Source organism: Falco rusticolus, chromosome Z (genome assembly GCF_015220075.1).
Source record: "Falco rusticolus isolate bFalRus1 chromosome Z, bFalRus1.pri, whole genome shotgun sequence".
Lineage (NCBI taxonomy): Eukaryota > Metazoa > Chordata > Aves > Falconiformes > Falconidae > Falco > Falco rusticolus.
The window spans coordinates 47,482,507-47,507,735 of NC_051210.1; the positions used below are offsets into that span (position 1 = coordinate 47,482,507).

The 25,229-nt window shown below is 38.9% G+C and overlaps 1 protein-coding gene across 5 annotated transcripts in view; it reads left to right on the forward strand.

Moving 5' to 3' along the window:
• Nucleotides 1–25,229, forward strand: part of PIP5K1B (phosphatidylinositol-4-phosphate 5-kinase type 1 beta) — a 122,760-nt gene that overhangs the window by 68,248 nt on the left and 29,283 nt on the right. For 4 of the 5 annotated variants that reach the window (XM_037373946.1, XM_037373947.1, XM_037373948.1 and 1 more), the window contains exons 6-11: nt 4,683–4,835; nt 6,566–6,865; nt 18,600–18,811; nt 21,199–21,282; nt 21,384–21,432; nt 21,977–22,061. In XM_037373946.1, the coding sequence (XP_037229843.1) occupies nt 4,683–4,835; nt 6,566–6,865; nt 18,600–18,811; nt 21,199–21,282; nt 21,384–21,432; nt 21,977–22,061 (883 nt within the window). The remainder of the gene's footprint in view (nt 1–4,682; nt 4,836–6,565; nt 6,866–18,599; nt 18,812–21,198; nt 21,283–21,383; nt 21,433–21,976; nt 22,062–25,229) is intronic. The other variant, XM_037373949.1, reaches the window with a different exon arrangement.

Genomic DNA, 25,229 nt, shown 5'->3' on the forward strand with positions numbered 1-25,229 from the left:
CTGTGTCCCCCCCGGCTTCTTGTGCCTCTGCTCACTGGCAGAGCATGGGAGACTGAAAAGTCCTTGACTTGAGTAAGCACTACTTATCAACAACTAAAACATTAGTTTATCAACGTTGTTCTCATACTAAATTCAAAAGCACCACACTGTAGCAGCTACTAGGAAGAAAATTAACTCTATCCCAGCCAAAACCAGGGCAGTATCCACACCTTATGCTGTACCATTTATGTCATACCCGGGTCCCACACTTTCCAAAACACCATCAGCTTTCCTGCCGTTTGATATGTACACACAGATAGTGTTCCCTTAGTCTGTGGGCCACCTGATGGCATCTGTTCAGTTCATTTAGTCCATGACTTTGGGTTCCATCTGTATAACAGTCTTTCAGGGCAGTAAAGTTGGTGTGTTCCATGCTGAAGCCAATTCTGATTCCATCACTGCTGCCCTTGTCTGGTTTTCATCAAAACTCACTCTTGATTAATCTGGGTGATTTTTACTGTAATACCCTTGATATGGTGACTGAAAGGGAATTGGGTTCAGATTCCCAAATCTGGAGTTTGGGGATGGATTCCACAAGGCACCCAGAGTAGTGATATGCATCAGCTACCATAAAGTGAAAATAAAGTGTTATATAGCAATTGCTATTACACAGTTTAACTCATTGGCCATTCTCACCCAAACTGAAATCCCCTTGAGGTATGCATGAGTCTTACCCATCTGAGTGCATTACTCACCAAGTGCACCCACATCTTTGAGCAAAAGCAGTCCCATGGATGGGTTTTCCTTTGCCTGAGGCAGGAATAACCCAGACTGCTTTCTGTAGTATATTTCTTATGTGCACTGCAGGAACTTTATCCCCTTCCACAGTACATAAACATTCTGGATGGGTAGGGCTAGCCTGACAGGCAGGTCCTTTAGCGTTGACTAACCAGGTGGCTTTTGCTAGATGTGCATCCCAACAATTGAATGTCCTATCACCCATTGTTCTCAGTGTAGTCTATTGTATTCTTTGATTTTTCCAGAGGCAGGTGCATGATAAGGGATGTGATATACCCACTCAATACCATGCTCTTTGGCCCAGGTGTTATGAGGTTGTTTTGGAAATGAGCCCCGTTGTCTGACTCGTTTCTTTCTGGAGTACTGTGTCCCTGTAAGACTGACTTTTCAAAGACCAGGACAGTGTTTCAGGCAGTGTTGTGAGGCAGGATAAGTCTCCAGCCATCCAGTGGTTGCTTCTGCTATTGTAAGCACATGGCTCTTACCTTGGCAGGTTTGTGGGAGTGTGATACAATCCATCTCCCAGGTCTCCCCATATTTATATTTCAGTCATTGTTCTCTGTGCCAGAGAAGCTATAACCACTGGGCTTGCGTAATTGCAGTGCATGGTGCATGCTCATGAATGACCTGTGCAGTAGTACCCATGGTCAAGTCCACCCCTCTATCACAAGCCCATTTATATGTTGCATTTCTTCCTTGCTGGCCTGAGGTGTCATGGGCCCACCAAGCTATGAATAATTCACCCTTCTGCTGCCAAGCCAGATCCACCTGAGCCACTTAAATCTTAGCAGCCTGATCTACCTGCTGGGTTTTTTTATGTTCTTCAGTGGCCCCACCTTTAGCAACAAAAAGGACTGTCGTGGTTTAACCCCAGCCAGCAACCAAGTACCACGCAGTTGTTTCCTTACTCTGCGCCCCTAACCCCTGGGTAGGATGGGAAGAGGAGTCAAGAAAATGGTAAAACCCATGGGCTGACGTAAGACTAGTTTCATAATTGAAATAAAATGTAATAATAATTGTAATGGAAAGGGAGACAAGAAAAAGAAAAAAGATAAATAAACCAAAGACAGACAAGTAATACACAATACAGTTGCTCACCACCCACTGACCGATGCCCACCCAGACCCCCAGTAGCGATCAGCACGCCTGGGGCCAGCTTCCCCCAGTTTATATACTGAACATGACATTCTGTGGTACGGAATATCCCTTTGGCTAGTTGGGGTCAGCTATCATGGCTGTGCTCCCTCCCAGCTTCTTGTGCTCATGGGCAGAGCATGGGAGACTGAAAAGTCCTTGATTTAAGAGTCAGTGCTACTTATCAACAACTAAAACACTGGTGTGTTACCAACGTTATTCTTATACTAAATTCAGAAACAGCACTGTAGCAGCTACTAGGAAGAAAATTAACTCTATCCCAGCCAAACACAGGACACACTGGAAACCTCATTGAGCACTGGCATTTTGCTGGGAAACTTCTTGATCATAAAGTATTTAATTATCAAAGGCTTCAGAATTTTTTTTCTTTTCATTTTTGATTTGGCTTTCATAAGTGTCCGGTCAAAATCAGGTGGGCTCTAGCATTTGGTGTGTAGACTTTTTTTGCAGGAATCAACTCAACTGTAAAATGACCAACACACAGTGTAGGCTAATAACTTGCACTTACGGTATGCTGTTTTATTAAGCTGTAAAGTTTAGGATAATTGGTTTCAAATGCTTTCAACAATGAAGTTACTCATGAGCTTTATATATTTTTACAAGAAAAACATAGGGGTTGCAATACAATTGCTGATTTGCTCTCAAGGTCTGTAGTGTTACAGAGCCGTATTGTTCTATCTGTAGACAATTGCAACTGTAAGATTAATAAGAAAAGTCTGTCATATTAATTGGAACTGAGTGAACTGGAGAAGCAGGGAAAGAAACAAGAAACATTTTTATAGCATGCAAAAGTCCCTTAAAAATTGCAGGCATGGGAAAAGCCTCAGCTGGAGCCATAACAAGAAAATACATTAAGGCAGTGGTCTGAGTCCATAGGAAGCATGCTTCTTTAGTGCAAGCACTCACAAAAGAACATACTTATTAGATTTCCTTGTGTCACTTTTCTTTGCTATCACCACCCACAGCGGCAAGACTCCAGTTGAATTTAATGAAAGCTGTTTTCAACAAAAAAACCTGTTTTTTCTTGTGGAATTGCTCATCTCAGGCAATGACCCAATAAACCAGATATTTGTTGCTGAAACAGTTACTGCTTTTGTTCTAAGAAGACCAGAAGACATAGTGCACTGCTAAGAATAATTCCCTGGTGCTTACACTGCTCATAATTCACATCCTGTGTAACTTTTTTTCTTTCAAAGATTGAAGCTTTAAAATACCGGACTGTACAGTACATCTCCACGTTTGTAAAATTGATGATATATAACAAAGGAAAAGAGTGCATGAATGAAGATTTAATGATATCATACTTTAAACAAGCTCTTGAGTTTAATATAAACAGATTTTTCTATGTTTTTGAGCTTAATGTCTCCTCTCCATTTAGTTTGAATGAAGCATGAAGTGTACGTTAATGGAGATTTAATAAATGTTCATTAGCCTCTGTGTGAGATCTGGTTCTACTAGTAAGGAATACTCCTTGGTGTGTTTTTTCCTCCTTAATGTGATTGTAATCATTATGTGTCCCTGTGGAAGAGAAAGCCTGTCTAAGCATCCAAAACAATGGTCCTTCAAAACAGTTTTTCCTGCTCACTGGTACATAGTTTTTCTGTTTCAAGCAGTTGTACCAAGATGTTTCAATCCCAGTTTCACAAAAGGTGCCAGTGTCAGCATGGGGTGCATCAGGAGGAGCGTGGCCAGCGGGTGCGAGGGGTGTCCTGCCCCTCTGCTCTGCCCTGGTGAGGCTGCACCTGGAGTGCTGTGCCCAGCGCTGGGTTCCCCAGTTCAGGAGAGACAGGGAGCGACTGGAGAGGGGCCAGCGGGGGGCTGCCAAGGGGGTGAGGGGGCTGGAGCATCTCCCTCATGAGGGAAGGCCGAGAGAGATGGGCCGGTGCAGCCTGGAGAAGGCTGAGAGGGGATCTCATCGTGCATACAGGTATCTTCAGGCCGAGTGTCAGGGGGACGGGGCCAGGCTCTTTTCCTGGTGCCCAGTGACAGGACAAGGGGCAGCGGGCACAAACTGCAACACAGGAATTTCCATGTGAACGTGAGGAAGAACTTCACCTCGAGGATGACAGAGCCCTGGGACAGGCTGCCCAGAGAGGCTGTGCAGTCTCCTTCTCTGGAGATGTTCAAAACCCACCTGGACACCATCCTGTGCAAGCTGCTCTAGGCAAACCTGCTTTAGCCGGGGGTTGGACTAGGTGATCTTCTGAGGTCCCCTCCTGTGTACAGGAATGCACAGAATCCTGACGACTCTGTGATTCCTCTTTGTCTACAGTGAGAGACCTGTACTCCCAATGTGTGTGTTTTAACATCTTCCCATACCTGTTTCATAAATGGCTGTGAAAAGCGAGTAATTACAGTGAAAATGCCATCTTAATGGTTCTGATTCCAGAATTTGCAGTGCTGATGGTGTGGGGATGGACTGTCTTCACCTTAACCATTCGATTCACTCTAGGGAAAGTTCAGCTAGTGCAGTGGGATGTGAAAAGAGACCATACACTTAGCTGCCAACTGCTCTTCCACAGTTGTACAGCATGTCCTGGGCAGAGTGGAGTGTCACAACTGCCCTGCTAAGTCTCAGCAAAATTACTGTCACCCAGCTTGCTGTACAGTAGTGGACTTGCTGCAGTTGAAGACAAAAGAGTAAGCTCCATGATTCTCCTGTGCCTATTTGAACCTGCAGTTCTTTTTATTAAGCTTGTTTTTGAGTAACATGTACATTGGCAGTGAAAAACAATTTTTGTTTCTTCCAGTACTCAATCTGCAGTGAGCCTTTAATTGAGTTATCCAACCCAGGTGCCAGTGGGTCCTTATTTTTTGTAACTAGTGATGACGAGTTCATCATCAAAACAGTTCAACACAAAGAGGCTGAGTTTCTTCAGAAGCTCTTGCCGGGTTATTATATGGTAAGTAATAGAAAACTATATTTTACCTGTGTTTTTCCTGTTCCGTGTCACACTTCTGAGGATTCAGTTTCATTTATTGTCTTTTAATCTTTCATTGGCTTTATCCATGTTTTTCATAATATTTTTGACATTTTTTATCTGTCTTTCAACTTTATACCCACACACCCATCAGAAAGAATAAATATAAATCAAGAATATATTTAAGATGATGGCTGTTCTTTTAACATTCAAGATGAAGCTGAATGTCATCTTTTGATTTGATACCAAACTTTGCTTCTAATCAGCTAGTAACAAAAAAAAGTTTTTGTTACTAAATTTCTAATTGAACTTTTTTTCTCAAAATTTTTTGTGTTTGTCTGCCCTCTGCATTTCACTTAGAGTGGACAAAGGAACTAGGCTGGTCAGTTTCACTTTTGTTTCTGGACTACTTCTAATTTCCATTTCTCATGTGTTAAAACAAGTATGTAAAAAATATTTTTATCATATCATTTGTTCAAAACTTTATTTTTAAGTAGAACTTTTTGAGGGCTAATGCTAAGTCAATTGTATTGTTTTATGTGTGTCAGTCATCAGAAGGGGAAACCATGGCTCCAAAGTAAGTAGAAATTGTCCTTTTTTTAAACAAGTCACCCATACATATGAACAGATTCTGAGTATTAGACCCATGACTGACTGTCTTTTCTTTTTTTTGCTTTCTTAAGTAAACACTTGAAAAGTTACCCTCTCACTTGCACTATAAATGAGGAATATTGTCATTCTTACACTAAAATAATGTGGATTCATGTTTCTTTTAAAAAAATTGTGCACTGACAGCATCAGAAGGAGCTATGGTGCCACATCATTTGTTGTTTTTTCTAATCATGATAATCAGTTCAGCATAAGTTTGAGTTATTATAAGTAAATATAAGGCCACTTTGCTTTGTTTATGGGAACTTTATTCTCACTGCTGCCATATGGAAGGGTTTCCAAAGTGTAAAACTAATTTAATCACTGTGATTATTTCCTGTGAAAGTACTTTCTTCCCATAGTTCTGTGTTGTGACTTAGTAATCATGTAAGACTTGAAGTAGTTTTCCCCTTCTTCCTTTTTCATGCCAAAACCTGACAGAAGTTGTATTCAGGGGGATTTTCTCTCTCACCTCTTCTTGTCCTCTCTTAGTTAGGTTTTTGACTGTTGTAGAATTTGGATTATTTCACACTTTTCTGTTCTGATGTTCAGTTGTGGTTTTGTTATGACCTCACATTCCTGTGGAGACAGCTTGGTCATTTGGCCCTAACCTTCAATGTGAAAAGCCTCATGAAGACAGGGGTTCTGTTTTTCAGAATCCAAGTCAAGGTAATGAGAACTACATTTGAGCCAAACTCCTTCCAGCAGGTTGAATGCAAAGGTTGTTCAGGTCAGAAAAAATAAATTAAATCTTCGGGATGCTTTTAGGTTTGGCCCAGTCTGCTCTTTCATGGGATGTGAGAAAGAGAAACCTGACATAAATGCAGTTATTGCTTTGTTCTTGGCATATATAAGCTCCTGGCAAAAAGGTGGTGTTTATGCTAGCTTTCTGAAATACAGACCCACAAAGAGAATCAACTGGTCAAAGAAACTATCCTGAGTAGGAAAACATGCACAGTTTTCTTGATATTTGTGAATGCCCTTTGGTATTAAAAAACCCAACATTCTTAAGCATGGAATTTTATTGAAAATAAATATATTTAACAATATCTCTTTTGTTGTAGAATCTGAACCAGAATCCAAGGACTCTTCTGCCCAAATTTTATGGGCTGTACTGCGTTCAGTCAGGAGGCATTAATATTAGAATTGTTGTAATGAACAATGTTTTGCCGCGAGCCTTGAAAATGCATTTCACATATGACTTGAAAGGTTCCACATACAAACGGAGAGCATCAAGAAAAGAAAGGGAGAAGTCCAACCCTACATTCAAAGACTTGGATTTCTTGCAAGACATGCATGAAGGGTTGTATTTTGACTCTGAAACACACAGTGCACTAATGAAAACACTGCAGCGGGATTGTCGAGTGAGTAAAAGTTACTGACTATTTAAAACTTCTGTGTTCACATCTGTTCTAGTTTTACCTCAGCAAAACAGAGAGCAGGACGTGGCTCTGTATGTTGTTCAACCTCTGTTCCTTTTCCATGTAATTTAATTACAAAAAAACTGTGGATGCCAAAGCACTTGATGAAGCCCACATTTTAGTTAAGCTATTGAGATCTGTGAACATAGAATCATAGAATGGAATATCGTGAGTTGGAAGGTATCCACAAGAGTCATAGAGGCTAACTCCTGGCTCCACACAGGGCAATCTGAAAGTTAAACCCTTCTATCTAGGAAGGTTGACCAAATACTTCTCGAACACTAACAGGCTTGGGGCCACAACCACTTCCCTGGGGAACTTGTTCCAGTGCTTGATCACCGTCTCAGTGAAGAACTTTTTCCTAATACCCAATCTGAACTTCCTTGATGCAGCTTTAAGCCATTCCCTCGCTTCCTATCACCAGGCATCAGAGATCAGCACCACCTTTTTTTCCCCCCTTCATGAGGAAGTTGTAGACAGCAATGAGGTCACCCCTCAGTCTTTTCTCTAAGCTGAACAAACCTAATGTCTTCATCCGCTCATCACAGGTCGTGCCCTCTAGTCCTTTCACCATATTTTTTGTCCTTCTTTGAACACATTCTGGTATTTTTAGATCCTTCTTATATCATGGAGCCCAAAACTGCACATAGTGTTTGGGGTGAGGCCACAGCAATGCTGAGTATAGTGGAACAATCACTTCTTTCAACCAGTTAGCTATACCATGCTTAATGCGCCCCAGGATATGGGTTGGCCATTCTGGCCACCAGGGCACATTCCTGACGATTGAGCTTAGCGTTCCGCACAGCCTCCAGATCCCTTTCTGCAGGGCTGTCCCCCTGGTTGTCTGTACATCCAGGATTACGGTGATCCATCCGTGGAAATACAGATGAATATAGGAATGTTATCCAGTAGAGGTTGGGTTTTTTTTTAATATTCTTGTTCTTGCTTTCTATTAGTTTGGAGATTTTAACAATTTTTTTTCTGGGGCGGAATTAGCCCTGTGGTACCATTGTTACATATGATAAACTATACGCAGAGCTGCAAGCTCAGTCCTGCTTCGGTAAGACTGCCTCTTTTTAAGTTAACAAGAGCTAGGAAACTGAATGGGGGAAGCGTGTCTAGTGGCAGCAGTCTTACTTCTGGAGGAAAGTAATTTTTTCCTCAACTGAAAGGTAATGCTTTAATGTCCACATAACATTCTCAAGGCAGAAGAAGGATGAGTGCCATTGCGCTTTGAGACAACCTTGGTGAATGGAGTCATTGCCTCTTGTAAACAGGGAGAGTTGTTGTAAAATGGATTTTTTTCTGTAGCAAAGGTAAGAAAATATAAAGTAGGAAAAAGGGGAGTTATCCAGGTCTCTCAGAGTTTCAAAAGATTCACAGGGCTTGTGGAGAGAAGAGATTGACTTTGAGGGCAGTCCTGAGGGTTTCATAATAAAACAGCAGAATGGGCAGACTGAACTCATCACATAGAAGAGGCATCCTGAACATCAGAGCATGTTGTTCACTGCCACCTGTGGTGCAAGATGGAAAGCATTGGTTTTGCACATGAATAGTACATTCTGTTTAATTATCACAGAAGTCTGCAATGCCTTGTGCTTAGTTTGCAAAGCTGGGTGACCTAATGCTCAGCTGCATGTTCAGTGTGAGACATTTATCTAACACCACACATTGTTCTTTCTGTAGCCTCTTGCAGTGAGTGTTTCCTGATCTCCTGCCATGTGTGATAATGCAGAATGCATCAGTATGTCACATCTGGGGATGTGGATGCCCTTTTGTGCATCCCCCCCACTTGTTGAAGGTTACTTACCCAGTTAAAGCCTGGGGGGATCTATTGTATAGAAAATAATAAACAGAATTTAAAGGAGGGAACTGGACTGAAGAGTTAAAACAAGAATCAATCATTTAATTGTTATGTATAAAGGGGACTCTTACTGGTTCTCTGAAAGTACAGCTAAATTCTTGCAGCATGTTATTTGAATGCTGAACTTGCGTTTTTCAGTTTCTAAGTTTAGATAAACAACTCTAAAGTTAGTGTGGAGTTCTTAAAGGCCCAGCTAAATCTTAATATTATTGAAAGAAAAGAAGAAAATTATTTTTAAATAATCAGTGTATATACATAAATGCACATATATATTGTATAGTATGTGTATGTGTCTGTCCGTAGATAAATATAAACACTGAATGTTACACATATATGAAAAAATTAACTGGCTTTCTTTTTCTATTCAAATAAGTTTTATTCTTTGTTGTAAAACAAAGAGAGCAGACAGTATTATCTTTCACACAGCTGAATTTGCTCAACAGATGAGGTTGGATCTGACTAGCTGCCTTTAGAAGGAAGAGAGATACTCCAATCATTCTGAGAAAAGAACATCAGTTTTCTCACTGCTTGTTTCTGCCCCTATGCTATTTGAATGGCTACTTGGTATGAGTGATGACTGACCTTGACTTCCAGGGCTTCAAAACTTGTCATCTCTTTTTCCTCTTACTCTGAAATGAGAAAGTTAGTGTAGGCACTGAAATTAAAAATCCATTAAGGAGAGGAAATTTTTGATCTTGCCAGTTTTTCAGGACTAAGAAATTCTCTTCTCTGTTGCTTCTATTTGGATTATATTTTCATTGTTCATGTTTGTAGTCAGAATCGGTAAGAAGTGCTTTTTTCCTGCTTCTTTAATATAAATACCCCCAGCTGGTAGCTCTTCTCCTCCTTAAGCTCCATCACAAAGTGCAGAGGCCTGGCAGAACTTGCTGGTGACAACAAAGGCGGCACTGGAGACCTGCTGTCATCTGTGTCTGCTGTCACTGCATTACCCGCCCCATTCAGCAATGGGCCCACATTTTCCTTGGTCAGTCTTTTACCGCTAATATAGCAGTAGAAGCTTTTCTTTGTGCCCTTAACTTGTGCAAGTCTTAACTCTGTCAGAGCTTTGGCTTCCCTGGCAATAATTGCCATCAGCCAATGTTTTTCAGTTCCTCCTTTATAGCTTGTCTGTCCTCCCCCATCCTGTATGCTGCCTTTTCACATTCAAGCTGTGGCTTCCTTGCTTAGCTGAGCTGGCCTCCTGATACATCTCCTGAGCAGACACGCAGCTCCCTCCCCAGGGAGAGGTAGTAACGGGTACGGCAGCGGTGGTGGTCCGCTGCTGGAGTATCAGTTCTTGTCTGTCACACCTTCCTGCAGATGTGATGAGGAGATGCATGATCTGCTCAATTAGAGGATGAAGCTCTGTGGCTAGTGTGATCTGTTGTGGGCTGGTGCCTCCAGTAGCCACTCCAGATTGTCTGCTTTGGGACAGGGTACAGATTGATAGCATCATCCAGCTCCTGTGTCCCCTGCATGTTACGTTCACACTCAAGATGACAGGGTCTGACAGCTCTGCTCACAGACCCTTTTGCACTTTTTGCACCTTTGCTAAACCAAGGAGTATAACGTTACAGTGTTCCAAAGGATGTAATATTCCTGAGTTTATCATACATACAATGCACACAATTGAAAATTTGAACTAGCTTTCAAGTTCTGGACTATTGCTGAGGCTTGCTACAGCTATACTATCCTTGCTACTGGAGTTACTGGGGTGAGTGGGGAGGTGGAGAGGGAAAGAAGACAGGGACACACTACAGGCAGATAGTACTAAAAATAAATCAACTCACTATCCTGAATAGCTTTCCTCAAAATCTTTGCTTTGAAGCCTTATTCACTTTAGAGTGCTTTAATTTGTAAATCCAATGTGCCAATGTATTTTGTATAATGATAAATACTGAGAGTATTAAAAGGTATTTTTAATAGGTGTGATTTATTTTTAGTAGTCATGCTGTTAGCTACTCTGATCATTGTATAGAATTATGAATTATTTAAGAATAGAGCAGATTTTCCAATTTCCAAATAAAGTTTTTATTATAAATATTAACAGAAACTGTTCTGCTCCTGAATGAGTCCAAAAATTAAAAGCTTTATGGCAGATAAGCAAATACTAAGTAAAAACAACTTTTTTTTTAGTACAACCATTAAAGACAGTTTAAAGTGCATCTGGTGATTTGTAAAAAAATTTTTTTTAAGGTGCAGAAAATTAAGCTCCACATCAAACTTAGCTGCTGTTGTGTTTTTTTATAAACACAGTCCTGCAGAAATTGTTCCTCTGTGGAGAAATACTTAAGTGGGGCAAAGGGTAAGCTATGGCATGTCTTTTGATAGTCTCATATTAGAAAAGAAGATAGAGTTTTATAGAGGTGCTTGCCAAAAATTACTGTAGGAAAGGTACAGCAGCACACCTCATCAGAATATGGTCCAGTGGCTTGATTATGAAAACACTTTTAATATCCTCCCTGTAATCCCTTAAGGTACAGAAGAACTGGTAACTGCTTATTAAAAGAAGGAAAGAAAGAAGTCCCTTTTAAAACTGATAGTGTCATGGTTATACAGAGATACTATTCTACAAACTGTTTCTCATCTAGTTAACTAACAAAGCACATGAATATAACTTCAAACAACTTTAAAGGGAATTTCAGGAGAACTGATAATCACAGGATTATGTATTTCTCAGTCTTTGCTTCACATGCTCACACAGAGAAAGTATGTTCTTGAATTTCAGCTAGTCATATGCAGGAATTTGGGGTATTCTATTAAAAATAGCCTGGTTGTGTTTTTCCCTTCCCGTCTGCTGCTGAATCCAAGAGAAAAGACAATTGAAAAGGGCTAAAAGGAGGAGTGCATGTAAATGCAGTTAGCTCTAATAACTGGGAAAATGGGAAAAAAATGTCCAGGTATTGTTCCTCTTGCTGTTTATGGTGCTGTTAAGGTCTGCTTAGAAAGATACTCACCTGTATGCACTCAGATAACTTCATTTTGTCAGTCAGTGCTCAATTCCCAGTATTTCTTCTTCCTCTTGCATAACACTTTTTCATTTATGTAAATATCAGAGATGAAAAAAATATCTATGCAAATCAAGCAGTATTTATTTATCCTGAAATTTAGGATAAAGTTGCCTAGCAAAATTGCAAAGACATGATATTCTAAAAACTGAAGTTAAGGTTAATTCCACACCTATTCAGAAGAGTGGGGAAAAAGTAAACCAGAGTTTATAAGAGCAGTAGTGATCTTCATTTGTTACTTAAGGATTACTCTTTTCTTAATTAAGTGTATTTAAGATCTGGCCTATAAACTCAAAACTAGTTCTTCTCAGTTAACTTGGTGACCCTAGGGATCCTGTGACACCTGTCACATTTAAAACTACAGTAACAAATGTTGTTTTACACAAAATGACAAGGCAACTCACTATAAAACCAGGGAATTTTGTCTTGCAGGAAGTTATATTTTCTGTCTCAATAGGAGGAGTATTTTTTGAGCTATCAGTTGAAGTGCTAATGACCTACAAGGAGGCAAAGTATGCATGTTTTATGATTTCTTGCTGGGGATATCTCTTCCAAACTCATGAAGGTGGAAAAATAATTTTAATCTTCTCTCTGTAAATACAGCTATTACTAAAAAGTGAGATTCAAATAATCTCTACTCTTTCCTTCACCTCTTTCCTTAAGGCATATTTTACTGCTTATGAGGAAACCAAAACCTTTCTCTGATGGATGAAGATGGACTTGGTGTTGTTCTCTCTGTGGTAGAACACTTAGTTTTTGTAATTTATACCTGCATTAGAAAATTAGGAGAGTGATTAGATGCCGCATAGGAGTATTGTCAGGATTTTTGTGGCTATTATCTGCATACTGCCTGACGGATTAAAGTTTGTGAACACCATATTTTATGTAGTGGTCACAGTAGGAGTTCAAGTCATGGTTTTTTTTTTCTTTCTCATTGCTTAAAATTTTTCAAGACATGAAGGACAACATGCATTGCTGCTAAGCTTTTTAAGTAGAATTAGAAACCAGACAACAGAGTTCAGCTTTTTGTATTTTGGGATTTCACTTCTGATAATTTTAAATGGAAATTGAGCCTCTTTATTCCAAAGTTTCACTTTACCAGAATTGTTTTTATTTAGTTTGATGCAATATTGTTAGGGCTTCTGTTTTGGTTTTTTCCTTTTTCAGACATTCGGTAGCAATGTTTGGAAATTATCCTGTTGCAGGAAAAGCAAAAGGCATAGTTCATTAGGGGTGCTCTCTACATTTATAAGAATTTCATCTAAGTGTTGAGGAATGTTCTAAGCAAAAGTATGTGGTTACCCATTTTTCATTTGTAAGCTACCATTAGAACAATTAATATATTGATACCTGTATTGCAAAATACCTATTACAGAAGCAATGACAATTAATCCAGTTGTGGTCATGTGTTTTTTAAGAACAACACAACAATTTCAAGGTGTTTTTACTAGTGAGAATTTAATAGGTTTTTAGTCTGCATTTTTCCTTTATCATATTAGCAAAGAACACTATGGACATTTCTAAGGAAATCACATTTTAAAAGTGGCATTAATAGCCTGACTAACAAAGGCAGCTGTAAAGATAAGGACATTCAAGTAAGGAAAGACAGGTAAATGAGTTTGGAAAGCCTTCAGAATGTGCACCTTAATTACAAAGGTGCTGCTTTTGCTAAGTGAAAATGTGGCTTGTTTAGCAGTTCAAAGAACACCATGAACTACAATTTAGGAGCATCGCAAGAGTTTGGAACTAAGTAAAAATTTAAAAAAGAAGTGAAGCATACCAAACATTGACTAACAAAGGCGGCTGTAAAGATAAGGAAATTCAAAGCTGAAGGCAAAGAGGGTCGTATCTTTTAAGTTTCAAGTATCTGTATTATCTTTATCACTGCTGTTCTAGCCAGTTGCTGTAAAAGTCTTAGCTTGGTGGCATGAACACCTGTCTGTTTTGTGCTGAAGCAGCTGTGACAGAGACCTTGTATGATCAAATTTATTCACTGGATTTTTCAAAACCCTTAGTAGTGGGGTGGTTTTGTTGTTTTTCTTGTCTTTTTTTTTTCCCCTCAAAGGGTTTACGCAGATTATTCTTTAACCCAAATAATTTCAGTGACCCATTCTACAGCATGTCCTTAGAAACAGTAGTGTTGGCACAACTTGGAGTATTGAACTGCAACATAGGACAGAAATAATAGATGACATGGCATGGCGTAGGGGTGGAGAATGTGCTGCTAAACTTAGATAAGGGCCTCTTTGTCAGAAATGGTAGCTTGACGAAAATGGACATGTAATGATATTGCAGATGCCTTGTATTTTTCTATATTGTCACTTCTGTAGTATCAGTTGACATTCCAAGTTTCTCTTTGCCTCTACTTTGAAAATCAGAAACCAGATTGTAATTTTTAAAACCGTTAGTTAACAGTATGTTTCAAGAATTCTCTTGAAATGGGAAGTGATTCCACAAGCACTTGGGGGTAAGGGGTGATAAGTTTTTTCTAAACCAGACCCATCACATGACATTTGACATTTGTGCATTTGTTTCTAAGAAGTGCTTATTTTGCAAGATGGTCCTTGTGGGATTTTTATGTATCTCCTTATGTTGGAGAGTAATTATTGATTCAGTGTAAGATCAGCCTTCTTTCTGTTATATTAGTTCCTATGTCCCTTTTCCAAAATGCTTGTAGGAGAGGAATTGTTTGATTGTATGGTTGTCCTTTCAGTTTTTGCATTTCATAAGCTTGTGAAATTATATTTTTTTGAGTGGTGTTGTGGTTCTTTTGGTAGAGTTTGGTTCTTTTATGAAAATGACGTGCTGGCTGGAGTTGTTTGTATGGTTAGCAATGTGAATGCAGATTTCTCTGTCAGACACTGCACAGCTTGTGCTGGCTGAATCTAAAATAAAAATTCCACGGCAAAAATACTTGCTTAGCTCTATTAGTCACTGGCTATGACAGTTGAGTGTAACCATGTCTAAGATTGCTTTAACATCTGATTACCTCAGAGAAAAGAAAATCTGATTCAGGGAGTTGTTTTTCCATGTTCTGAAGCATCATGTATTGTGATGCCATTTCACTGGGGTTTTTATGTGGTATGAAAGCAAAATACAGCTTAAGGCTGGAGTGAGTGATGCTTGCCATCTGGAAGTTGTCAGAGGAGCTAAAGCCAGCCTTGCAAGCAGTACTTGGTGACCAGGTGTCAACATCATGTTGACAGAATCTGTGTAGCTAGTGAAATAACACATACATAAATACAAACAAGATGAAATGTTGTGTAAATGAACTGAACATTTACTTGGCATTATTAAATATTACTATCATCAATATAAAAAAATTACCAACTCTTAATAATGCTGTGTACTAACAAATAAGAATATATTTACTGAAATCTCCCAGTGTGATTTTGCTATCAAGTTGCATTTCAGAGTGGTTACATGAGTAAAGATTGAATTTCTCTCACTTTAATGACACAAGGAGTGTATTTCTGGGAGTTGATGTCAATTTCTAGTGATCTCACATGGATAACGTCAGGTGTTTTACAGACCTTTCGCATTTTGCTATGAATATAGCTCTTCAATACTGTGATTTGTTTGAGTACTTTTTTCATTCAATTAGGATCTCATTTTGGTACCTTTGTAGCAAAAACTTGCTGCTGCTTCTCAACAGCAGTTCTATTTAAAATCATCAAAGCTACTTGCAAGCAACCCTCAACCCAGGAAAAGACATGCCTTTTTGTGTTCTTAGAGGATGCTGCATGTTCAGAGATAGCTTGATGTGCTTCATACTGCAACTTTTGCTTGGCAAACTAGATTAATTTGTACAACTGTGTATGCAAAATATTACTTACACGTTTAAATAATAATGATATTTAAAATATTAATATGTGAGAACCCTTCAGATATATTCAACTGGAAATCCCACTGACTGAAGTAAAATTTCTGTCTTAATGCAGGCTGGAGAGTTTGACATGAAGTAAGGTTTTGTTGGATGTTGATGTTATGATTCTTCATTGTTGCTCTGGTTAATTATTTCTATCAGAATTTTCCTTAGAAACAAACAGGGCAGTAAAACATGCTTAGATCTGGTCAAAGAATGTGTATTTGCATAAGGAGTGGTTGGTTTGGTTATCAAATTTCTAAGGGGAGGTAATCAGAACTGTGTATGAGACCAGCAGGCAGACAGAGGGCAGGTCATATTATGATATCCTGAAGACACTTTATAGACTGGACAGTCCTGCTTCTTGAGTAGGACCATGAATAGAAGGTCCAGGGGACAAGGGCTAGAGTTCATACGCTATGTGCTATTTGTAAGAATCTGTACTGCAGTTAAGCCGTTGGATGTTTCAATTTCATAATGAACTGGAATAACAAAGATAGCTACTTGTTTTTATGATGTCTTTCAGTAATCCTAGAACAGAGTAGTCCATTGTACAATACAAGTAGTATGGGTTTAAGTGACAGTGGTGAACTGATGCAGTCAGAAAAATAAATGTTATCATATAAGAGGTCCTTGTGGAAGAAGCGGCAGCATGTTTTACCACAGCCTTCCATGAGGCTACATCCAGTCCTAGACGTAGGTTATGTAATTAGTGCAGTTAAATCACAATGTGTCTAATGTAATCTAATTCAAAAGGCGGTAAAGACTAGATTGAAGGCAGAGCTGTCAGCAGTTATGTATATAACTGTAAAATAAAAGTAGCAATGCTTTTTCCAAGCCTGACTAGCTGCTGTAATCTGGCTTTGTGTGAACAGCATTGCTGACTGTACTACTCTAGGTAAGTGGAAGATTAATTGTTGGGTTTTTTTTCAACCTACCCAGAACCTGCTTTCAGTATTTGATGGCAAACATCCGCTGATCACATGTGTTCAATGAATGCATCATATAGTAATTTCTTTTTGAGAAAGTCTGAGTAAAGGGTAGCAATAAACAAGCAGCAAAGAAAATTCTAGAACTTGGCACCAAGTGTCTGTGCCTGTGTCCCTGTTAGCTGCACGATTTTTGCAATTCATGATTGTGAAACAGGAAGTTATTAGCCACCAACATTCCCACACAACGCACAATAAAATTTCATTATCTTCTTGTATGGTAATGTAGGTTACACTTTTTTGTTGTGTCCTGAAATCCTGCGTGAGTTCTGTCATCAGAGGATGATGTGGAGTACTGAGACCCATTAGCAGCCTTTTTCTTGTTCCATTTGAACTAATCCATCTCTGTGCAGGATTACTTTGAGCAAGATCAAACCTACCATGTCTTCTAGATTCCTTCTTTGTGTCTGGAAATCAGAATGAGGCTATGTGTTTCTACACTTAGATTACAGTGTGTTGTGCTTTGTTTCTTCGCTTTAAATGCTTACAGCAGTGCTAAGAGTAAGGCACATTGTTCCTCATGGAAGATAGATGCCAGAGATTGAAAAGAATTCAGCTGTATTGTACATTTGGCTTCTTAATATATAATGAGTACATAAGAAATACAAATGGAGTGGAACAGAGCTTTCCTACCTCTTTGCCTATATACTTGGACATTGGAGTTGAAATTCTGTCTTGGAACATGTTAAGTACTAGTCTCCCTTTTCCTCCTCATACAGTTTTGCAGACTGCTATACTTCTGGTGATTGCCAACAAATCTCATTTTGGATTTGCAAAATGTATCTTAGAGTCTCCAAGCCATCTCAATGTTTTCTCTAAAAATATTTATACCTTGATAGTCTTCATCAAATTTACATACCTGGAGCTACTACTTTTCATTTGCCATCTCTGCAAAATCATGTTTTGTTCTTGTTCACGTATTGCCTTTTAATTCTGTGCCAAAAATGAGACCATTAACTTAGTTAGGGCATTGTGTGCCAAAAGGTATCATGAATTGTTGCTGAGCTACGTGAGACAAAGGAGAGGTGATGAGCGGCACAGCGTATACTTCCTAGTTGCCACTGGGTTTTCTCCCTCCACTTAGCACTGCTGTTAGACAACAGACTTAACACAGTTCCTCTCTGCTAACAGTTTGGTTGTATTACTGGATGTGATCACAGCTTGGTTTAGTTTGTGTTTGCTTACTGACTTGAAATGTATTTCCTTTTAATAGCAGTATGCCAGACTTCATAATGATGGAGCTGACTGGAAACTTATGACAGTATATGTGCTTGAAGGAAGAAAGGGAACTTGCCTGCTGACAGGCAAAAATGGTTGGTAGAGCTAGAGAAGGCTGGTTGGTTAAGTCATGCTTCAGAAATAAAACTGCCTTTGCAGTTTTAGATCTGCCCTATTTAACCTAATAAGGAGAGATGCGTGATTTTTTTTACCCGTATTTCATCAGCTGTTAATGAGAGGGTGATAGTGAATGCTTTTTTTGACATTTGAAAGCTCTACAAGAATACTTTCTCAGTTATAAGCAGGAGGTGGAGGGGAGGTAGAGAGGCAAAATGCTCAGTAGTCTGGAACATGCATTAGAGGTGACTTTAAAAATGTCTGTAGTTCTTAAATATATGATGGCACCATTAATGGAATTTTTGCTATAAATAAAAAAGGTGTTGACTGGACATACCCTCCTTGACTACAAAATAACATCAGGTTACATTTCAGCTATGCATCTTACTTTCCCACTTGTAACAAGAGCCTTGATCTAATCAGATAACTAGCACTTTGACATGTGTGGGTTAGTAAAAGGTTTTTGTTTAATTATAATTTCACACATTTTCCTTGTAAAAGAAATGTGTGCTTTGAAAGCCTATTTTAACTTATGTTTTCAAAATGTTGCTGTGTAATTCATATTGTATGTAGTCTTTTTTTTGTTTCAGTACAGCCATTTCTTCTTTGTTGATAGGTTCTAGAAAGTTTTAAGATCATGGATTACAGTCTGCTGCTGGGAATCCACATACTGAACAGTAATGTGAAGGAAAAGGAAGGAGAGAGTTCCCAGAGCGCATCAGATGTGAAACGTCCTGGAGGGCAGAAAGTTCTCTATTCCACAGCCATGGAGTCTATACAGGGCCCTGGGAAGTCAGGGGACTCTGTCACCACAAAGACAACAAATACGTAAGTGCTGTAGCCTGCTTTTAAGGTTACTATTAAAACATGCACATTCTGTTTCTTCAGTCTGTGCCGTTCGGTATTAAAAGGCAAAACATTCAAGAGTACACTGCATTTCAAGAATTGAGAGATTAAGCCTTTTTTATTTATTTATTTCTAAAAGATGGACCATCGAGATTTGCTGGAGAGCAGAAAATTAGAACTGATTAGTAGATTGATCATCTTCGAATACATGATAGCAAATTTGGTTAGTTTAGACTGACTTATGTGTGCAGAAGGGCATTTATTTATAGAATAGATGTTATGAGACAGCTATTACAAGGTCTCGGGTATAACAGGCTGATGAGCCATAGCAAAAACTATTTATTAACATTGAAGTGGATATTCCTAAGTGGTTGTTTTCACCTCATAGTAGTAGACTCAGTACGCTGAACTGTATTGTCATACCTGTGTACAAGATTTCCCGAGATTAAGAACTGCTGCTTTCCTCTTATTCTTCTACCTAGCAAAAACTGCCATAGAAATTTAAGTATGTAGATGATAGCTATTCTGTTGTATACTTTGAGATACATTCAGTGTTAGTGAGAGCATTATGTTCACAATTCTCATTCTACATAATCAGTCCTTCATCGTAATGAGGGTTTAATTTCAAATTAAGGATTTACTCTTCTGGTTCTCAGGGGATCTGTCTAGCAAAATACAGAAACGTGCTTATACCTACAGCAAACAAATGGGAGAATTATGATATTTAGCATTTACAGAGTTTCCAGATGTTCAGATTCCAGAATATATATTAGAGCTGAATTTCACTCAGTTTTTACAGCATCATTCATATTCACACAGAACATGGTGAATGCTCTTGTATGGTACAGAGGTGATATACTGGCAGTTTTGGGACATACTGGGTTTTGGGTTTTGTTTTTTAACTAAAAGCCAAAGCTGATTATATAGGTTATCCAAGAAAGTCCCTGTGGTTATTATGTATGGAAGCTCACCCTGGATTCCCACATCACTTGAGTTAATGTAGTGCTGCCCAGATTCTGAGCAGTGCAGTACTGCTGCTGAAAGCCTGCTGCAGCGGTTGAGTCCTTCCTTGGCCCCTTCCACTATCTCCTCTCTCATATTGATGTAACTGGTAGCATGACAAACCTCACAAAGGTTGGAGTGGTCTTTCAGAAAAGACCTTGAGCTCAGTCTTCTGCTGTGGTTCATTGTGAGATCATACAAACATGAGGATGAGAGTGGATACCCAGCAACAATAACTGCTGCTTTTGTACTGGATTGAATTTATGGTTGTAGCTTCCAGGAAAAGCTGACTGAATATCGTTTTTTAAACCATTTAACACTTCTGAATGTCTGAACACTTAACTGAGCTGGAGTTTATGGTAATAGGGTTTTACAGTCATCTAAACTCCACTTGTTCTTACATGGGTTCCTTTGTGCCTAGAATAATAAACACACACACTTGACCCTGAAAAAATAACAAAAAACGAGTAGATGGTAGCCCTGTGTTGTTGGGGGAGGTGACCACTGTGCTTTAGCGGCAGAATGGGGAATATACTATGAACTATGTCTTTGGTAGCTTTTCCAGGTGTGTATTATTTGTTTCTAAAACTGTTAAAGTTGCATGTGTTGCATCTTCAATCTCTTTTTCTTCTGGTTTTGTAGAGAGCCCATCAATGTCAACAGAAGCTGACAAACTGAAAATTTTACTTCAGTTTCTGGTTCTAAAAAAAATGACCCTTTTTTCTAGGTGGTGGAGTAAGAAGCAAGGGTCTTAGGATGAGCATCTTGTTCTTTAAGGTCATGGCTGAGTAAATACTCCCAAACAAGTGGAGATCCAGGCAGTCAAGCTTCTCAGCTTGGTACTGTTACTTTTTCTACCACTAATCTGTCTCTAAATAACTTTTTGAAAAGCACATACGTAATTTTTAGTGAAAACTATACAAAACAACCTTTTCAGACTTGAAGTAATATGCAGGCTCTATATAATTTTGCTCCATGTGATCAATAAAGTGACAAAATTCTCCTTCAGGTAGGCAAAATTATTTATTTTCCTTAGTAATAAACTGATGTATACTTTTTCCCAGTTTTCAGGTCATCTAAATTTTTCCAGTTTTCAGATCATCTAAATATTTCCAGTCCTATCTAAAATTTATCCTAAAATACTTTTTGGTTTGAATAGATATTTACCACTGGATCCCAGATACTTTAGATTTGCTATTTAAAATCACTTGCTAAGTGACCCATGTCTGACTGACTTTACACTGTGACATCTAGCTTTAACGTTGTCCTATTTCTTTAGGTTTGCAAGTGGGTACAGTTCACCTCCTAACTGCTGATCAAAGGTATCTTAAAGGGTAACATAACTACATTTTTGTTTTTTCTCTCAGAATGGGAGGTATTCCAGCTAAAAGCCATAGAGGAGAAAAGCTGCTTCTATTTATGGGTATTATTGATATTCTCCAGTCTTACAGGTAAATTGGATTTCAAGTTTTTACTGAATAAGCTATTCTGAAATTAATTACAAATGTGAAAATTTTATAAAGCAGGGCTGATTTTGGTTTTATATGCTTAGGTTAATGAAGAAGTTGGAACATTCATGGAAAGCTCTTGTTTATGATGGGGTAAGTAGATTTTATTTTTTCTTTAACTGCTGATATTTTAGCAATAGAACTTCGAGTTATGTTGACTGGGACAGAGGTAGCTCTAGTATATTTATAGTCTACCATCACCACATGGTTTCCGCTGTTGCTGAAATCTTTTAGGTCCGTTTTCTAATACATGCTTTGATTTTATTTGTTGATTTTTCAAAAAGCAACTAAAATGGTTGCCTTGTCCTTATAACTTACACAAGGCAATGGCCACTTAGCAGGACATCAATGAATCTGTAACTGAAAAAAGTACATAATGTGAAAAAAATAATTCCAAATGCTAGGAAGATTTTGCAGAATATAGCTATATAATTCTTAACTCATGATTTCATAGATTAAATACCTAAAGTTCTTGAAGAATTAACCTTTAAAAAGGAAAAACTTGTTAGGATTCACTTGTTTTGAATATGCCTGAAACACATGATATACTTTACCTGAGGTGTCCAACTTCTTTCTTAACAATTTATTTGTAATTTACTTGTGAAAAATGCAACTGAAACCTTTTTCAATCTTGTAGGACACTGTTTCAGTTCACCGACCAAGTTTTTATGCAGACAGATTTTTAAAGTTTATGAATACAAGAGTTTTCAAGAAAATTCAAGGTAAGAAAGTGGTGACTTTTACTCTTTTAGATATTTTTATAATCATTATTTCATAACACTCCTGTCCTGGCAGCGAAAGAATCTTTCTTTTATCATCATGTAGCATTTACACTGCCAGAAGTTGAGTTTTTTCACTGGAGCTAATGTTATAGTACTGTAATAGTAAAATTACAGAGAATTAATTGCTATGTATGTTTTGACACATCAGAGGCATCTGAAGCTAAAACAGGTTCCCGTATATGAGCATTGATACAAAGATAAATTTCATGATCTAATGATGTGTCCAGTCCTCCATCCGTTTTTCGTAGGAATACCCCCATTGATTTCAATTTATTTAATTTGCAAAAGTAAAGATTGTTTACATACCACCTCCAACATGTTTGAAAGGACATTCTTCCCTTTGATATGGATTTATTCTGTGCTTTATGAAGGAAAAAAATCAGAAGTTGGATATTACTAAAGTCTTTTGTCTTTTTCACTATCACCTGTTTCTAGTTTCCCCCTCCACTTCTCCTTCCTTAATCTTCTAATTCATTTTCAAAGCTCAGATACATATCAGTGTTAGCTTCTTACAGGGTGTGATGGGCTGACACTGGCTGGATGCCAGGTGCCCACCAAGCCTCTCTGTCACTCTCCCTTTTCAAGAAAAGGCGCATGGGTCAAGATGCTCCAGCATGGGATCCCTCTGATGGGAGACAGTCCATGAACTTCTCCAACGTGAGTCCTTCCCACAGGAAGCAGTTCTTCACAAACTGCTGTAATGTGGATCCCTTCCATGGGGTGCAGTCCTTCAGGAGCAGACTGCTGCAGTGTAGGTCCCCCATGGGGTCACAAGTCCTGCTGGAAAACCTGCTCCCATGTGGGTTTCTCTCTCTATGAGGCCACAGGCCCTGCCAGAAGCCTGCTCCAGTGTGGGCTTCCCACAGGGTCTCAGCTTCCTTCAGAGCACATCCACCTGCTCCAGCATGTAGTCCCTGGGTGGCAAGGGAGCAGCCTGCCTCACCACGGTCTTCAACACAGGTTGCTGGTGAATCTGTGCTCTCCACCACCTTGACCACCTCCTTCTCCTCCTCATTCACTGACCTTGGTGTCTGCAGAGTTGTTTCTGTCACATATTCTCACTCCTTTCTTCTGGCTGCTGTTGTACAGCAATATTTCCCCCCTTCTTAAATATGTTATCACAGAGGCGCTGCTACTGTCACTGATGGGCTTGGCCTTGGCCAGTGATGGATCCATCCATCTTGGAGCCAGCTGTCATTGTCTCTGTCAAACATGGGGGTACCTTCTAGCAGTTTCTCACAGAAGCCATCCCTGTAGCTCCCTCCACGCTACCAAAACCTCCACACAAAAACCCAATACACAGGGTAAAGAAAAAAAGCCAACAAAACCCACCATCACTACAGAAGGACATGACTACTGAGAGCTGTTCAAAGGCTTAAGTCTTGCAGGAATAATGTAACTGTTGATTGTCACTTCTCTCAAATAAAATTACTTGATTTCTGTAACTTAAAGTAGACCCTGAAACTGTACATCCTCTTAAGTCGTTGGGGATGGAGGGTCAAGCAATCCTGTGTAAGTAAATTCTTCCTGAATGTTGTGCTTTAACGCTTATGGGCAGCTGAGCCCAATACAGACAATCACTCACTCCCACCCTAGTAGGATGGGGGAGAGAATCAAAAGGTTAAAAGTAAGAGAATGAGAGGGTTGAGATAAAGACAGTTTAATAGGGAAAGCAAAAGTTATGTGAGCAAGCACAGCAAAGTAAGGAACCCATCCACACCAGCAGCAGGCAGTTGTTAGGGCACCTCCAGGAAAGCAGAACTTCATCATGTGTAAGGGTTACTTGGGAAGGCCATAACCATGATTGTTTCCCCCTTGCTCATGTTTATCCCATCTCTTATTGCTCAGCATGACATCATATATTCCAGGATATCCCTCTGGTCAGTTGTGGTCAACTGTCCCAGCTGTGTCGCCTTCAAGCTTCTTGTGTACTGTATCAGCACTGCTCAGCAATAAATAAAACCTTAGTGTGCTCTCAGTGCTGGTTTTGTTATAAATCCAAGATGTAGCACCGTAGAGCTGCTACAAAGAAAATTAATTCTCTCCCAGCCAAAACCTGTGCACTGTACCTTCCAATGAGTCCAAATACTGCAGCAATTACCATGTAGGCCTATGAAGTTAGATTTCAGCAAAAATACTGGAGAAATAGCTACCACATTTTGTTTCTTGATTCCGAACTGAAAAGAATAAATTAATGTTGCCTTAGTCCCATGGGGTGAGCAGCATAGATATTTTATCGTAATCTGGGTACAGCTATGAAGCAAGCATTAAGGAACAGATTTATTTTCAGACTGGCTGCATTTAGCCTGACTTTAAAAATTAACAGGAGAAAATTAGCTATCATTCAAGAGTACACTTCTTGAATATAAGCTCATACTTTCATATCTGCCTTGAATTATAGTTCCTCCAGGTGTGGTATGTATATTCTTATTACACAACTGAAAAAAATAAAATCAAAGTTTAGAGGCTTATCTTCTTACAGGTTTCTTCCATCAAAAGTTCAGATCAGGTTTTATTTTCACTAGAATTTCTATCACTGGAAGTCAATATTTTTCAGACTGTACTAGCCTTCGTAACTCTGCATTTTGTCTAAAGATACCACTTTTCTGAAGACCAGTATACAACTGTTTTTTGAAAGAATCAAATTATTTGGAATAATTTGATTATCATTCCTGTCCACTAAAAACCTGTGTTAGAGACATGGCAGATCAGAACAACATAGATGATTAGGTCGAAAAGAGCAAGAAAGAAGAGACAAAACTAATAAGTAAAACCAACAAGAAATCAGAAGCATAGGTGACAAGTACTTTGTGAAATTACTAAATAGGGTGAAAAAGAATAGAATAGACTGATCAAGAGAAAAAGGTGAGAGTAGGTGAACTAAAAAAAGAAAATAAATTAGATATTTTAAGTGAAGGAGTCTTTAGAATAAAAAGAGATAATTTGATTTAACCCTGATTAGTGGTTCCCTATAGGCATGATACGTTGTGACCACTATTCGGGAAAATAAGACTTTGGGAGAATCTTATAAATATTAATGTACTGATGGATAATTCCTCTATACGTTGGTCATGTTACTGAAAGGTGATTCAGTCTGAAGCATTGCAA